General features: G+C 41.8%; 1 protein-coding gene across 5 annotated transcripts in view; it reads right to left on the reverse strand.

The window, feature by feature from the left end:
- Positions 1 to 567: 567 nt before the first annotated feature.
- The window catches only part of LOC140494201 (D(2) dopamine receptor A-like), a 124,275-nt gene continuing 106,986 nt past the window's right edge, over positions 568 to 17,856 (reverse strand). For 4 of the 5 annotated variants that reach the window (XM_072593358.1, XM_072593359.1, XM_072593356.1 and 1 more), the window contains 5 exons: positions 16,976 to 17,112; positions 13,924 to 14,120; positions 11,564 to 11,650; positions 9,014 to 9,365; positions 568 to 1,341 (listed from right to left, as the gene is read on the reverse strand). In XM_072593358.1, coding sequence (XP_072449459.1) covers positions 1,145 to 1,341; positions 9,014 to 9,365; positions 11,564 to 11,650; positions 13,924 to 14,120; positions 16,976 to 17,112 — 970 coding nt within the window. In that variant the 3' untranslated portion in view covers positions 568 to 1,144. The remainder of the gene's footprint in view (positions 1,342 to 9,013; positions 9,366 to 11,563; positions 11,651 to 13,923; positions 14,121 to 16,975; positions 17,113 to 17,856) is intronic. The other variant, XM_072593357.1, reaches the window with a different exon arrangement.

The following is a 17,856-nucleotide window of genomic DNA, read 5'->3' on the forward strand; positions in this document are numbered from 1 at the left end:
GGGTGCTAATCAAGTGTGTTGCTCTCTCCTGGTTGGTGTCAAGCTTCTTGAGTGTTGTTAGACCTGTACTCATCCAGGCAAGTGGGGAGTATTCCATCACCCTCCTGACTTGTGCCTTGTAAATGGTGGACAAGCTTTGGAGAATCCAGAGGTGAGTTATTTGCTGCAGGATTCCTAGCAAATGACTTGCTCTTGTGGCCACATTATTTATATGGCTGATCTAGTTTTGTTTCTGGTCAATGGTAACACTCAGGATGTTGATTTATTGTAGTCAATCATCTGCTGATACCAAACTATCACAATTTATGATACTCCAAGCTTCTCTACCTCTTGTACACGTGTGAAATGGACATGTTGAAACTTACACCTTTAATTTGGCTTGATTCAATTGCAGTTTAGTTTGGCATCTGGCAAAACCTTCTACTATTCTTACCTTCAATACGTTATCTCTAACGAGATATAAACAAAAACTGACCAGACTTCATTATAGTTGGCTTCAGTGAATATTAACTCAGGGTTTGAATCTGTGACTTGAAAGAACAGCTCCAGACAACCAGTCTATAACAATTCAAATACTAAAGTTCACCTTTTATGACCAATACTGAATTCAGTAATTACATTCAAATATAACGCTTTGCAACCAATTATATTGGGTCACTATCTGTCATTGGTCTCGCTGAAGTTAATGTTCTTAAGTGGATGAGATAAAGATGTCCTTGGGGGTCTGATGGTGAGAATCATTTTTGTTTTTTTTCCTAGCTGTCCAAAGCTCACCTGTCCACTGAACTACCAGGTGGCTTCTTTCACTGACTCGAAAGCAGTTTTTGGCAGTCATGGAATAGTCACATGGAAATTTCTAGACATGGAGATGTACTTAGGTTATATCATGCTGTTGACTCTCAGTGTTGAAAGGACAGGCGACTTCAGTTGTGAAGAGGGATAAAGTCCCTTAGGGTCTTCAATGATACAATTTTGTTTTCCTTGTTCATTTTCCAATCCACAATGGCACATATGTTGGATAAGGCTCTTTTGTAGAGAAGAGCAATACAAAGTGTGACGTTGATGAAAAAAAAGCCATCTCTGTACACTTCCATGGCGCAGCTTTGAAGAAATGTGGCACAATTACATTCTCTGGGCAAATTCTTCAGCAGTGGAGGATTTTGATGAAAGCTTTTCTGAACTCCACATTGAAGGTGGTGTAAATGATTGGGTTCACAGCACTATTGACATATCCTAACCAGGTGACAGCACTATACATTGCTGGAGAGATTAAGCATGTAGTGCAATGCATGTTGAGAATATGGGTGATGAAGAATGGCAACCAACATATAACAAAGACACCTAGAAACAAGAGAAGCAGAGATTAATGTTCAACATTGACAGCAAACTACATTTGCAATCCGCGACACATTTGAGGGCATTTTATTTTTCAGATTCAATTCTAATGCTTTCCTGGTCAGTCTCCCACTGTCCAGTCCCCATAAACTGAACTTAGTCAAAACTCTCTTGCCCATTTTCTAACCAAGTTTTGTTTAACCATGATGTGGAGGTGCCGGTGTTGGACTGGGGTAGATAAAGTCAACTCACACCAGGTTATAGTCCAAGGGGTTTATTTGAAATCACAAGCTTTCAAGGGAGCACTTCATCTGACGAAGGAGCAGCGCTCCGAAAGCCTGTGATTTCAAATAAACCTGTCGCACTATAACCTGGTGTCATGCGCCTTCTGACCTTGGTTAACCATGACCATGGTGTTTGCTGGCTTACATTACATCTCAAAATACGATGCCTCAAATTCATGTTTTCCATTCTTTTGTTCAAGTTCATCCACTGTCTCATCCCTCCGTTTTTCTGTAACCTCCTCCAATCTTTACAGCATTCCTGAAACTTGCTGTTGCACTGGTTCTGGCTTCTTTTATATCCACAATTTCATCCACCCAATCACAGGGAGCAAGGCCTTGAGCAGCTATATTTTAAAATCTGGCATTTTCTCCTTAGGTCTTTGTTTCTGTCTTTTCGCAAAGACACTCCCTCTTGTCCTGATGGCTCTACACTGAAAACAATTCAGTTTTAAAATTGCACCAGGATTTAGTAGATACCTTGTATAAATTTATTTAAATAAATGAATTAGATTGTAAGAAGGGACAGCTCTTGGACGTGATATCTGAAGGATGAAAAGAAGGTAAAAGATTCGGAGGGAATTATAAAAGGATGCTTTCAGACTACCTGAGGAATTATCACTGATTAAAAAGTGAGACTTGTAGGAGAACTGTTTGGATAATTGAGACTTAACAGTGAAGTTGCTTTGAGCAACTTCCGATATTCAGAATACACACAATAACATGGCGTGTTGACAATGAATAGTCTGTATCATCTAAGTGCCTCAATATATCTTCATTATGCATCTAACTTTACCATCATTTAATTTTTTGTTCTGTCAGACAATATGTGAGTCGCTGAATATTTAATACCATTCCTGATTGAACTGTTACAGTCCATCCTGCTATAGTTTGCAACAACTGAGTGGCTTCCCAGGCCGTCTCAAAATATAGTTAAGAATCAACAGTATTGCTATGGATCTGAAAGACATTAGTGACCTGCATAGTTCTCTTTATATATGTCAATCAATCATAGTTTCACTACTATAGAAACTAGCTTTCAATTCCAGCATTAATAATGCATTGAATTTAAATTCCAACAGCTGCCAGGGTGGAACCTGAGCCCACGGCCTGATTCCAGTGGATTATGAGGTAAAAACAATGACTGCAGATGCTGGAAACCAGATTCTGGATTAGTGGTGCTGGAAGAGCACAGCAGTTCAGGCAGCATCCAAGGAGCTTCGAAATCGACGTTTCGGGCAAAAGCCTTCCTGATGAAGGGCTTTTGCCCGAAATGTCGATTTCGAAGCTACTTGGATGCTGCCTGAACTGCTGTGCTCTTCCAGCACCACTAATCCAGAATCCAGTGGATTATGAGTCCAGTGACATTGACACTTCACCAACAAAACTTGGGAAATCTTAGCAAACTCCGAATTTAATAAATTAACCCATGATGCATAAGTTGGAGAACTTTGGCACCCTTAATTGCTCTGGGAGAGGTCTCTAGTTGGGATTGAAAGTGGCAAGAGCATTGTTAAGTTTGATTTTCTGGTTTCAAGTGTAGAACTTCAATCTCTTAGCCCATTGAATCAGCTGGTTATTGTAGACAAGTTTAAAGTTTTCTGTGCCTGAGTAGTGTTATAACTGCATCGGTTTTGTGCTTCTAAATCTGTCATAAGCACAGAACAAATTGTAATGCGGTTTATTTAATACCTGTGGCTTCTCACTGACAAGGACAATATGAATCTGCTCATTTAATTTTTATTATGTGACTGAATGCATGGAATCTCTTTATAGTCATGAATAAAAGTCATTTATGTTAGATCACATCTATCTGACACCTGAGTCTAACTGAAATAGAGAGAGAGTCTGTGCAGAGAAAGTAAGGACAGGAATTCATTAAGGAGTCTCCATTAGAATCATTAGTACATAACGGAGAGTCCAGTGCCAAATTTCATATGACAGTTAACCAGTTAAACTACTGAGGAACCTCGATTATCCAGCATTCGATTCTCCGAATTTTGTATTATCTGAACAAGATTGCAAGGTCCCAATGCTTGGCTAAGCTATGTTATCCGGCATTCAATTATCCAAACATTCGATTATCCGAACAAAATATTCCCCGCCCATGTCGTTCAGATAATTGAAGTTCCTCTGTATACAGTTAGCTTTCACTACTTGGAGAAGACCTTGTTGAGATGTTACACATCCTCAATGTCACAAATTACTTTGTGAGCTTTGAACTACTTCTGAAATGCGTGGTTTGGAGATGCCGGTGTTGGACTGGGGTGTACAAAGTTAACAATCACACAACACCAGGTTATAGTTATTCCTGATGAAGGGCTTTTGCCCGAAACGTCGATTTCGCTGCTCCTCGGATGCTGCCTGAACTGCTGTGCTCTTCCAGCACCACTAATCCAGAATTTGGTTTCCAGCATCTGCAGTCATTGTTTTTACCTTATAGTCCAACAGGTCTATTTGGAAGCACTAGATTTTGAAGCACTACTCCTTCATTGTGGACTCCACAAGCACCTGATGAAAGAGCAGTGCTCTGAAAGCTAGTGCTTCCAAATAAACCTGTTGGACTATAACCAGGATATTATTAACTTAATTCTGAAATGCAGTCACTGTTTTGTAGAAAGTGACAAGTCAGATATCTGGATAGTTGATGTATTTGGTATTCATGGCTGAGAGATAAATATCAGCACAGAGACCATGTACAAATCTTTCCAAAGCGAATGTGAGTGTGCTGAATCAAGCCGAGGGCTTGAGGAAAAAGAACAAAAGAACTGTAGATGCTGGAAATTAAACTAAAGCAGAAACAGCTGGAAAAACTCAGGGGAGAAGACTTAAATGATAGGTGGAGCTAGAGCCCAAAGAGAGAGGGGGACATTTGGATAGACAAAGGAGAGGATAACATTCCTCTGGGAAAATGAATAGCTGCTAATGGGGGCGATGAGTGGCTAATAATGGGTGGTGTGTAATAGCAGATCATGTGGTAACAGGCCTGGTGTGTTGGGTTTGGGATAAGGACATGGGAAAAGGTGCCTGAAGACTTATAATTGTTGAACTCGATATTGAGCGCAGAAGGCTGCAGAGTCCAAGCGGAAAATAAAGTGCTGTACCTCCAGCTTGTGCTGAGTTTCACTGGAGCACTGCAGCAAGCCTGAGACAGAGATGTTGGCCAGGGAACAGTGTGGGGTGTTGAAGTGTCAGGCAACTGGAAGCTCAGGGCCCTTTATGAGGACAGAAGGTAGGTGTTCTGTGAACTGGTCACCCAATCTATGCTTCATTTCCCCAGTGTAGAGGAGATCACATTGTGAGCAGTGAGTGCAGTAGACTAGATTGAGTGAAGTTACAAATCACACAACAGCAGGTTATAGTCCAACAGGTTTATTTGGAAGCACTAGCTTTTGGGAGCACCACTCCTTCATTAGGTTGTTGTGGAGTGCACAATTGTTAGAGACAGAATTTATAGCTAGTACTTCCAATTAAACCTGTTGGACTATAACCTGGTGTTGTGTGATTTCTAACTTTGTACAACCCAGTCCAACACCGGCATCTCCAAATCATGACCAGATTGAGTGAAGTACAGGTCAAGCACTGCTTCACCTGGAAGGTGTGTTTGGGGCCCTTGGATACTGAGGAGGGAGGAAGTAAATAGACAGGTGTTATACTTCCAGCTGTTGCAAGGGTCATCACGAGTTGCCATTTCTACCTCCAGCCAAATGCCGCCAGCAGACCTCTATTCCCTCCCCCTCCCTTGTCAGCCTTCAGCAAGGAATGTTCCCTCTGCAACACCCTGGTCCACTCCTCCTTCGCTCTCAACATTCCTCCCTCACAGTCCCATGGCACCTTCTCCTGCAACCACAGAAGGTGTAACACCTGCCCATTTACTTCTTCCCTCCGTATTCAAGAGCTTAGACACACCTTTCAGGTGAAGCAGCATTTTACCTGCACTTCACACAATCCGGTCTACTGTGTTCGCAGCTCACAACGTGGCCTCCTCTACACCAGGAAGATGGAGTGTAGCCTGGATGGCTGCTTTGTCGAGCACCTATTTTCTGTCTATAGAAAGGATCCTGAGCTTCCAGTTGCCTGCCACTTTAACACAACATCCTGTTCCCTGGCCAATGTCTCTTTCTCTGTCTTGCCTCAGTGTTCCACTGAAGCTGAGCGTATGCTGGAGGAACAGCACCTCATTTTCCACTTGGGAACTCACAGCCTTCCAGGCTCAATATAGAGTTCAACAATTTTAGGGCTTGAGGCACTTTTTCCCATATCCTTATCCCAACCCCCCCACACACACCAGGCCATGTTGTCACATGGTCTGTTATTACACACGACCCATTGTTAGCCACTAACTGTCCCCATGAGCAGCTTTTCAGTCTCCTAGGCTGACCATTACCCAGTCTGTCCAACTGTTCCTCTCTCTCTTTGAGGCAAAAGTGCGGACTGCAGATGCTGGAAACCAGAGTTTAGTTTAGAGTGGTGCTAGAAAAGCACAGCAGGTCAGGCAGCATCCGAGGAACAGAAAAATCTCTTTGAGCTCTATCTCCACCTATCATTTATACATTACCCCTTCCCCCCACTCTATCCTCTGCATGAAAACCAACAGTTTCCTCAATACCATCAGTTCTGTGAAAGTGGCACTAGATTCAGAACATTGACTCTGATTTCTGTCCATTGCTGCTGCTGGGCCAGTGGGTTTTTCCAGCTATTTCTGGTTTTGTTTGAGAACTTAAGGGGTGGTGTAATGTTAATGCTATGAAGCGGTTTGATAGAGTAGCCAGGGAGGTGATTCAGTGTGGACAAAACTAAGGGCCATAAATATACAATCAACTTTAATAATCCAAAGAAGAAATTCAAGAGAAATCTCTTTTATCCAGACAGTGATGTTCTGAGCTCGATTTGTTCTATAAAGGTTCTTATGGTGCAGTGGTAGTGTCTCTACCTCCAGGCTAGGAGGCCTGGGTATGGTGGCTCAGTGGTTAGCACTGCTGCCTCACAGCGCCAGAGACCTGGGTTTGATCCCAGCCTTGGGTGACTGTCTCTGTGGAGCTTGCACATTTCCACTTTTCTTTTAGATTAGATTACTTACAGTGTGGAAACAGGCCCTTCGACCCAACAAGTATGTACCAACTCTCCGAAAAGCAACCCACCCAGACCCATTCCCCTACATTTACCCCTTCACCTAACACTACGGGCAATTTAGCATGGCCAATTCACCTAACCTGCACATTTTTGGACTGTGGGAGGAAACCGGAGCACCTGGAGGAAACCCACGCAGACACGGGGAGAATGTGCAAACTCCACACAGACAGTTGCCTGAGGCACTGTGTCTGAGTGGGTTTCTTTCAGGTGTTTGGGTTTTCTCCCACAGTCCAAAGATGTGCAGGTGAGGTAAATTTGCATGTGTAGGTTAGCTGCATTATCAGGAAAAATGTAAGGTAATAGGGTAGGGGAATGGATCGGGGCGGGTTACTCTTCGGAGAGTCGGTTTGGACTTGTTGGGCCGAATGGTCTGTTTCCCCACTGTAGGGATTCTATGAATGAACGAATGAAGGTCCCACTTGTTGCAGATGTGTGCCATCTCTGATCAAACTGATTAAAAATATTTATCCAGGCAGTCATTCAAATTGGGGTGGGGGTGGTGGTAGGGAGGGGGTACTACCACAAGAAGGATTAAGGTAAATATTACCTTGAAAGGGAAAGGTAGTTAAGCACATGAGGGAGCAAAGAACAGATGGATGTTGTGATTGAGCAGGATGAAACAGGCTATGGAGCTTTCATGTAGTACAGTGCAAAAGGTGCTGGTATAGACCATAGGTCTGTTTCTGTTTAGCCATTTCATTACAAATGTGAGTATTTTAAAAAGATGATTGACTTAGTTTGAATTTTAAGACAATGTTTCTTCATTTTGGATTCCTCACTCACCGTAAGACACTTCCTAATTTCCTTACTTATGGCATCATTTTAGCACCACAATCAAATGATTTTTTTAACCTCCTCATCTATGGAGAGTGTTTAGAGTTAAGATCCACTATTGAATCATTGTTGCTAGATCTATGCTACATTTTATTGGAAAATATATTGGTCACAATGGAATAGGAATATCTTTAATCTCAATCCCAAAAGTGTTAGTTTTAACTTCGTCCACACATGTTGTAGCATCAAGTCGGTACCTGGAAATATAGAAAATAGGAGCAGGAGTAGGCCATTTGGCCCTTCAAGCCTGCTGCACCATTCCATAATCAGACCTGATCATCCAAGTCAGTGGTATGTTCCCATTTTCTCTCCATATACTTTATGATCCTTTTTAGCCCCAAGAACTATATTTAACTCCATCTTGAAAACATTCAATGTTTTGGCCTCTACTGTTTTCTGTAGTAGTCAATACCAGAGACTCACCACTCTCTGGGTGAAGGAATTTTTGCTCTTCTCAGTCCTAAATGACCAACTCTATATCCTTAGAATGCGACCCCTGGTTCTCAACCCCCTGGTCATTGGGAACATCCTTCTTGCTTTTAACCTGTCCAGTGATGTTAGAATTTTATAGATTTCTGTGAGATTCTCCCACATTCTTCTCAACTCCAAAGAAAAGGTTGTTAAACTTTATTCCAACATTACATTTTAGCCCAACTGACCTGAGCAACTACCATTCCGCACTCCCCACCCCATCTACTGCCACAACTGTTTAATTTATTCATTTAGTACATAAGCCAATGTAACACTTCTGATTTGAGATTGCAACTTAATTCCAAGTAATACACGCACCCTATTATGTTGGTGCTTGATTTTGACTTTTCAATCCAATTTTTTGCATTGGGGATTTACGGAGGGGGAGGGAGCTGTCACAATGACCTCCATTTTGACAATGGGGATCTGCATTAGTAAAGTGCTTGAACTGATTTCTTCTCTCTGTAGCCAGTCAAGAATTGATTCGAGTTGAAACATCTCCCCTTTCATATAATGTGGGTGCCACTGGCTAGGCCAGCATTTAATGCCCGTCCCTAATTGCCCAGAGGGCAGTAAAGAGTCAACCACATTGCTGTGGGTCTGGAGTCACATGTAGTGTGGATCAGGTAAGCAAGGCAGTTTCCTTCCCTAAAGAGCATTAGCGAACTAGATGGGTTTTCCAACAAACAACAATGGTTTCATGGTCATCATTAGACTCTTAATTTGAGATTTTGTTTTTTTAATCATTTAATTTCAAATTCCACTATCTGCCAAAGATGGATTTGAATCCAGGACCGCAGAACATTACCTGGGACTCTGAATTAATAATCTAGTGATAATCCCATCAGACATTGCTTCCCAATTCCAAATTTGAAGAGCACAAGTTACCATGGAAATGAGAAAACATGCTTGCAACAACCTCTGGTTAAATAAATGAGAGAAGCAAGGGCAGTACTAACCAAGGACAATGGCCAACATCTGAGTTGCCTTTTTCTCCTTTTGCTGGGACAGCTTCCTTTTGCTCAAGCTCTTCAGTGAAGTTCTTGTTTTGCCATTTGGCAACTGCTGGATTTCGAAAGCTTTGGGTGCTGTGGTTATGTCTTTGGGGTGTCCGTTCTTCTCACCTTTTGCTGGGCTGCCTCCTGGCGATGGCATGCTTGTGCTGGCACCTGGGTTAGACGGAATGGGAGCTGTCAGCTGACGGTTGACCATCGCTATTTTGCGCTTGGTCTTCTCCAGCGGTGGACTGGCCGATGACATCATGTCCATCTCCATATCATCCTGGTGGTTGACCGCTTCCTGAACCAGGATCAAATATCCCAAAACAAAATCAAATAAATATGCAATGTGCATGTCAGGCTGCTGAAACTCAATCTCAGTGTGAAGGGACCTTGTAAGGACGTTGAATAGCAAACCTACACCAGAATAACACATTGCTTGTTTTAAAATGCATAACAGAATTGCATCATTCCATCCTTTGTGCTATGTTAGCACTTAATTATGTCAATGCTGATTTGTACCTCAGTTATTATTCCTTTAATAGGAGGTCTTATGGTAGTGTCCCTACCTCTGAGCCAGGAATCCCGGTTTCAAGTCCACCCGCTCTAGAAGTGTGTAGTATCATCTTCAAACAAGTTGATTAGAAAATTAAAAATAAAATTTGATACCCTTTTGTAAGAAAACTCTACTGACCTCAGTGTATAAAGATTTAGCAGGGCTCTTGTGGTGCACTGGTAGTGTCCCTAACTCTACCTTTCCCTCTAAAATGGATTAGTCCTAATATTCACCAAATATCCCTTTCTTCTTGATCCATGCAATAGGAAGGATTCTCTGTATTTATACTATCATAGGAACAGAGGACTTAAGAGCAGGATTTGACCAAAAAGACCCTTGAACCTATTCAGCAAATTCAATAAAAACATAGTTGGTCTGGTTGTGGTGTCAACTCCACTTTTTTGTTCAGACCACATGACCCCTGACTCTTATTTATCGAAAATCTACCTGACTTCGCCTTGAATAAATCCAATGACGCAGCCTCTAAAGGGAACGGGCATTTCACGGACTAATGTTCCTCTGAGAGAAATTGAATTGTTTTTATCATTTTAAACATGTCAATCAGATCACCCCTCAGTCTTATACCTTGAAGGAAATACAAACTCAGTTCATACCACCTTTTCTCATCACTTAACCCTGTAAGACTTGGTGTGCATCTGGTGAATCTGCACTGCACCCTCTCCAAGACTGATAAGTCCCTCCTGAAATGCACATTGCTTGGGAAGTCCTCAACCTCGAAGATGACTTGCTTGGGAACTGCCACAAACAGCACAGGGTGGTAAAGTAGAGTAGAGATTAATGTATCTGGTTTTCCTTTGCTCAATCGTGTGCTGGATCCTAGTTCTAGAAACTTCTCACATGACATTTGTTTCAAAATTCATTTGTGGGACGTGTGCACCTCTGGCTAGGCCAATATTTGTTGTCCATCCCTAAGTGGTCAGAGGACAGTTGAGAGTCAACCACATTGTTGTGGCATCACATATGAGAATGGCAGATTTCCACCCAAAAAGAACATTAGTGAAGCACATGGGTTTTTACACCAATCAACAATGGTTACACGGTGACCATTACATTTTTTTTAAAAAATGTGAATTCACGTTTCACCATCTGCTGCTGTGGAATCCAAACCTATGTTCCCATGAAAATTAGGCTGGGGTTTCTGAATTACTGATCCACTCACATTCCCATTACATCAATCCAGTTTCTTTTCATAACTGACACGAAAGATTCCTGGTGAATCGTTTTTGCACCATCTCACATCCAATCACACCCCTCCTATGGTGTGACATCCACAACTACACAAAGTACTCCAGCTTGTAAGGCAATGAACAAAAGTACCCAAAAGTGCAATGCAGTAACATCTGTAAATATGGCGTGCCCAATATCACATGACTGAAACCTCCAGGAACAGTCTCGAGTCGGTAATCCTACCTGAGAACTAATGTGTAAATAGAGAAAGCACGACCCCAAGAGTGGTCCAATCAAACCTCCATGTAATTGAAGGATAGCTTCTAAAAAACATTTTAAAAAAATTCTTTATTTCTTCAGTTTCTCGCTGACCTTTCCTGAGCTTATTTATGATTGATATTTGAATGGCCAAAAGCACAAATTTACAGGTGTTTCTTGTATTTTTCTACATGTATGTCACAATGGGTGAAAGTGAGGACCGCAGACGCTGGAGATCAGAGTACATTAGAGTGGTGCTGGAAAAGCACAGCAGGTCTGGCAGCAGCAGAGGAGCAGGAAAATCGATGTTTTGAACAAAAGCCCTTCATCAGAAAATTCCTGATGAAGGGCCTTTGCCCGAAACATTGATTTTCCTGCTCCTCTGATGCTGCCTGACCTGCTATGCTTTCCCAGCACCACTCTAATCTTGTATGTCACAACGGTCTGCAATTGGTAGTTGAGATATGACTGCAACAAGTCAACAAGACAATATAATTATTGACACTCACCACTTTCTTTTTATTGACTGGAAAACTTCCATTTGATTTCACAATTACTGTGCACAGCTTCACATCCTCTGGGTGGGTACATTTATCCTAAGTATGCAAAAGGAATATTTATTTCGACGCTGAAAGAATTCTACACATTTTATTTCCTTATTCTGCGCATTCTACTACTTTATTGATACGTTCCTGCAACATCATACAAACCTTAAAGTGCAAAAACATATTTAATGCGATTTGAATAATGGACAACATTTGCTAAGTTGCATACCCGCCCTTCAAAGTGGCTCATGTAAAATGTAATACTGAGGTGGCGTTGGTGCTGTTGAGGTCAGGCCTTCTCAAAGTGACAAGAGGGATTGGGAGCTGAGACTTTGACATCATGGTTCTGTGGCAGATCATGGCCAAGTTCAAAGAGCTGTACTCCCACTCTATCAACCCCCTTGCTCGTTCAGCCTCCACTCCCTGCTCTCTCCCAGTTCTCACTGAGGGCTCGTGACAATTTTCAAAACAGGGTCACAGATGGAAAGCAGTGGTCTCTGCAAATGAGGCAACAATTTCGTGGAAAGTAATAGTCCAGTTACTTGTTTTTGATAAAGTTGCTTTGGGGAGGAATGTGGATAATGGTTGCACTTTGTGATGGTTCTAGAAGAGTTAATATTAACAGTGCATTAGGTTTATACAGAGTTTGGATGGAGGACAGGCAGTGTTGCATGAGATTCTGATGGAGACTGATGTGTCGTCTCTGACTTCTGATCATCTTTCTGTTTCTATCAAACTGGTCAACGTAATATAATCATGGAGTTTTACACAGAGAGACAGGTCCTTTGGCCCATTATGTCCACACCAGACATCAAGTACCTATCTACTCTAGTTCCATTTTCCAGTACTTTATCCATAGCCTTATATGAAATGGCTTTTCAAATGGCCATCTAAATACTTCATAAATGTTCTGATGGTTCTCCCACTCTATCATCCTTTTCGGTATTGAATTCCTGATATCCACCACCATTTGCGCGAAAAGAGTTTTCCTTTAATTTCTCTCTAAACCTCCTGTTCACTGGTTATTGACCTCTCTACTATGGGAAAGCATTTCTTCCTATCGACCTTCATAATTTCGTCCAGATTAATCGTTTCTCGTCCTCCCCTCCTCCCCGACTTCACTGTTCTAAGGAAAATAACTCAGCCTGTTTAATCTGTCTTTATAGCTGAATAACTCCACGCCAGGCAAGAACCTGGTGAATCTTTTCCTCACCTTCTCCAGTGTAACCCCTGGAATGCTGTGATCAGAACTGTACACAGTGCTCCAATTTGTGGCTGAACTAATATTACATATAGCTCCATTATAACCTGCTGCTCTTGTATTTAGTGCACTGACTAATAGAGGCAAGAGGCATTTAGCGTCTTAACATCCTTAGCTACACATCCTGTGCTTCCAAGGATCTGGGGACACTCACACCAAGGTATTTCTGATCCATTGTACTTCTCAGGGTCCTACTATTCATCATGTGCTCCCTTGCCTTGTTAGTCCTCCCTAAATGTATCATCTCTCACTTTTTCAGACTATATTCCACTTGCCACTGTTTTGTGGATCTGATTAGCTGTTTATATTATCTTGCAGTCTCAAGCTTTCCTTCTTGCTACTTAGCACACTGTCAATTTTCATGTCACCTCTGATTAAACCTCCGAAATTTCTGTCTAAATCATTCATGAGTACAATGATCAGTAAGGACCCAGCACCAAACTCTGCACTACACCATTGGGTGCAGGCTTCCAATCATTATCCTCTGCCTCTTGCCATGAAGTCAATTTTGGATCAAGTTTGCTAATGTGCTCTGAGTCTCATGGGCTGTTATCTTCTTGACCAGTCTGTCATGTTACTCCTTAATGAAGTCCATGTAGACTAGGTCAACTGCACTGCCCTCATTTGCACAACTCGACACCTCCTTTAAAAGCTCAATCAAACCTGTCAAATATGACATCCCCTTGATATCCCCTTGCGCCACAAGAGGCTATCTGACCTGGTCACCATTTGTTTAAAAGATTAGAAAGGACGACTATAGCAATGAATTATCCCAACCACAAGCCCCCAGTGAAGTACAACAGAAAACAGGATAAATCTCTGGTCTTCAAACAATACTACAAGGTCTATTTAACATACAACAGCCGCATGGTAACCTGAAGATAGCACTTTGACTTAATATACAGTCAGAATTATGTTACCTCCATCATCATAGCCCTTATTAAATAGAGTGGCAGCCTTGATGTTGTGCCTACATTCTTGCCAAGATTGAACCCAAACCTGTCCATTTGATGTACAAGGAAACTGGACAGTACACAATAGTCACATTGCCACAACAATTTACCTTTAATGGTGCCCGGATTTCGGAATCAAACCGACTGCTTCTTTTTGTGTTCACCCGCTTCCTCCTTTTCCTCAGCACGACGTAGATCTGGACATACACTAGCAGCGTGACAATGAAAGGGATATAAAACGAGAAAATGGACGAATAGACAACAAAGTCTGGATTGATCATGGTACAGATGGTGTCATCCCTAGTATCTGTAATTTAGAAATAATTGAAAGGTTATTCTCACTGTCATAGAAAAGCACTGTTGGATAAATTTGCACTACGTTTGGCTCATTTGTGAAAATGTAACATATAAGGCTACTATTGCTAGACTTAGCCAGTATATTCTAAACCAGGAATCCTCTTAGCTCTGAACTACAGTTATATCCACTCAGTATTTCCTCCCTTCAATCACTTCAGAAGCAAAATTGACAGGACAATAAAATTCTTGTATTTTTCATTAAAACCATCAATGAGTGGAGGTTCACTCCTCCAAGCAGGAAATGCATTCATATCGCATTTTATCACAACCTCAATGTGCCCAGAGTACTTTAGTCAATGAAATATTTCCATAGACATTGTTGGGAGGTAAGGAAAAATGGCAACAAATTTGCACAAGCACCATAATGATCAAGTAATTGATTTATTTCAGCATTTTTGAGGGATAAATATTGATGAGAACACAGTTGAAAGAACTCTCCTTTGTCTGCTTTAAAATGGTGCCATGGCACATACTGTATCTATTTAGATTAGGTTACCTACAGTATGGAAGCAGGCCATTTGGCCCAACAAGTCCACTCTGATCCTCTGAAGAGTAACCCACCCAGATCCATTCCCCTATCCTATATTTACCTCTGACTAATGCACCTAACACTATGGGCAATTTAGCATGACCAATTCACCTGACCTACACATCTTTGGATTGTGGGAGGAAACTGGAGCACCCAGAAGAAACCCACACAGACAGGGAGAGAATGTGCAAACCCCACACAGACAGTCACCTGAAGTGGGAATTGAACCTGGATTCTGTGCGCTATGAGACTGCAGTGCTAAGCACTAAACCACTGTGCCATCCCTAAAAGGGCAAACAAGGACTCATCTGAAAGGCAGCACCATTTCCTCAGTACTACAGTGGTACATCAGCTAGAATTCTATGTTCAGGTTTTTGGTGTAAGAACTGAATCCACAAACTTCAGACTGAGAAGTGTCAAGGCCACTGGCTAGGCCATAGCTGACACTATAGTAGAACCCAGAGAATTGGAACTAACATTGTAGCATCTTGTGGCAAAGTGAACTGAGATATCCAAGATCACTGGACCATTCCCATTCATAGGAAACTATTTAACAGAACCTTAACAGCTGTTTATTTTACATAGGTTCAAGCAGAGAGAAAATATCTTAATTTTTGTTTAGTGTCTCACAGAACATGGGTGACCCTGGCAAGGCCCAGCATTTACTGCCCAATCTTAGTTGTCCCTTGAGAAGGTGGGGGTGAGCTGCCTTCTTGAACTGCTGCAGTCCATGTGCTGTAGTTAGACCCACAACGCTCATAGGGAGGGAATTCCAGGATTTAGACCCAGGGACACTGAAGGAACAGGGATATATTTCCAAGTCAGGATGGTGAGTAGCTCGGAGGGGAACCTGCAAGTGGTGGTGTTCCCATATATCTGCTGCCATTTTCCCTCTAGATGGAAGTGCCTGTGAGTTTACACAATGCAGTCATAGGAGACTTGGAGAATTTCAAATGTACATCTTGTAGGTGGTACATGAAGATCAGCGAGCTGGACCCCATAGAATATGAGCTGCCTGATTTGGGCTATTAATCTGATCCAATCAAGAACCCTGGCTGATGGATAGAAAGAGGAGTGTCAAAGATTTTGGTACTCTGAGGACTGACTCTGAAGAGGCAGTACTACAGTCAGGGGTTCTTGATGTGTAAATAAAGGGTGACTTGGTGACAGTTATCACCTTCTTTGGAGGTATGTCAGTACATACGGCTGCTACTGAGCATCAGTGGTAGGGGGAGTGGATGCTTTTGGATGTGGTACCAATCAAACAGGCTGTTTTATCCTGTGTCAAGCTTCTGGAGTATTGTTGGAGTTGCACTTATCCAGGCAAGTGGGGAGTATTCCATCACACTCCTGACTTGTGCCTCTTAGATGATGGATAGTGATTGAGGAAGCAGGAGATTACTTGATGCCAGATTCCCAGCCTTTGTCCTGCTCTTGAAGGCAATTTATTTAGTGAGGGCTTCATAAGGGCATTTGTAAAGGCTATATATTTATCAGTTTACTATCAGGGAGATTTAAAGCATCATAAAGTAATGAACTGAGAGACTTTAATAATCCAACATCATTGTAACTTGAGCAAGGGAAGTTATTAAACTAAAATCAACTATAGATTTTGTTTCCTACTATGAAGCATTGGGCCTCCCATTTTGAAACTCTCTGCAATGATATGACTGTAAGAGATTTGAACATTTTGTTCACATGGGCATTGTTATTATGGCAGCATTTATTGCTCAACCCTATGGGCTGTTGTGAAAGTGGCAGCAAGCTATGTTCTAGAACTGCTGTGAGGTGGAGATATTCACTTAGTGTTCTTGGTGGCGGAAGGTCTGTGATTTTGATCACAATGCCAATGAAGAACAGTGATGTATTCCCAAATGGGGAATGGGTGTGACTTGAATAGAACTTGCAGGTAGTGGTGTTCTAACTGGTAAAGGTCAGGGTTTGGAATGTGCTTTCAAAGTGATGAATTGCTGTAGATAATGTCAGGGTGAGTGTGGGTTATTGTGGATTTTATGGCCTCATGGAAGTCACTGTCCAGCAAGGTGCCAATCAGTCCATATCAGCAGTGCCAATACTAGCACTTCAGCTGATGCTCTATTATGTAATCTCATTTCTCATCTTGCTCTTTTACAGTTTATGTTCATCCAGATATTTCAAATTAATCCTAGCTGCATAATTTGAAGATGAGCATCTAACTGTACTCCCTGCGGGAATAGAATAATGCTCCAAAATATAAACATAAAGACATGCATTTGTCAATTAAAGCATGGTGCTACCTGAGTCATTTAGTCCAAATAATAACGGGCAGGATATGGCAAAGGACAGAGCCCAGACAATGGAGATCATAACAGTGACTCTTCGCTTGGAGCTATACCGCGTATTATAAAGCATCGGCATGGCAACAGCAGTGTACCTGTAAAGTGAAACAGCACAAGCGAGTCAGGAATGAAATATTTAAAAACATCACCTAGATCAAGTCTTTGTACTTGAGTTCCTGCTCCATGTTGCTCTTCTGTTTTATGTCAAAACTATTTAACTTGCAAATGTTTCACTGCTTGGAAATCAAGTTTCACCTTATGTTCCAATTATAAATTAATGTTTTAACAGAAGTGCTATCATTCTTGTGAAGAGATATACAGAGTTAGAGAGAGAGAGAGAGAGAGAGAGGTAGAGAAGGCAAAATACATACAGGGAGTGATTGAGGCATATAAATACACAAAAGAAAAGGGAACATAGTCATCCAAATACTTAAGAGAAAGTTATGTGTAGCTTGAAGAACATCACTGTACAAGCATGGGGCAGGGCAGGTACACAGGCTATCAATAGCTAGTATGTGAACTCAATCCATACCATTGACATCAGTCAGCATCACACTCTAGCCATGACTCAGCTGAGCTAACCAACATAGATAAAGACATGGCCATACACCTGCAAACCAAGATACAGTGAGACAGCAAGATAGATTAAAACATGCACAACTCAATGGACATCTAGGGCCAATTTCCACCTTCACCCCTCGACAGTAATCTGTCAGGAGAGATCACCCATCACCCTGCCAGATTTTGAAGATACAGAAGGAGGACCATTCAATCTGTTATGTTTGTTCCAATCAATTGGGTCATTGCTGACCCATATCTCAATTGCAATTATCCACCTG

Source organism: Chiloscyllium punctatum, chromosome 23 (genome assembly GCF_047496795.1).
Source record: "Chiloscyllium punctatum isolate Juve2018m chromosome 23, sChiPun1.3, whole genome shotgun sequence".
NCBI classification, from domain to species: domain Eukaryota; kingdom Metazoa; phylum Chordata; class Chondrichthyes; order Orectolobiformes; family Hemiscylliidae; genus Chiloscyllium; species Chiloscyllium punctatum.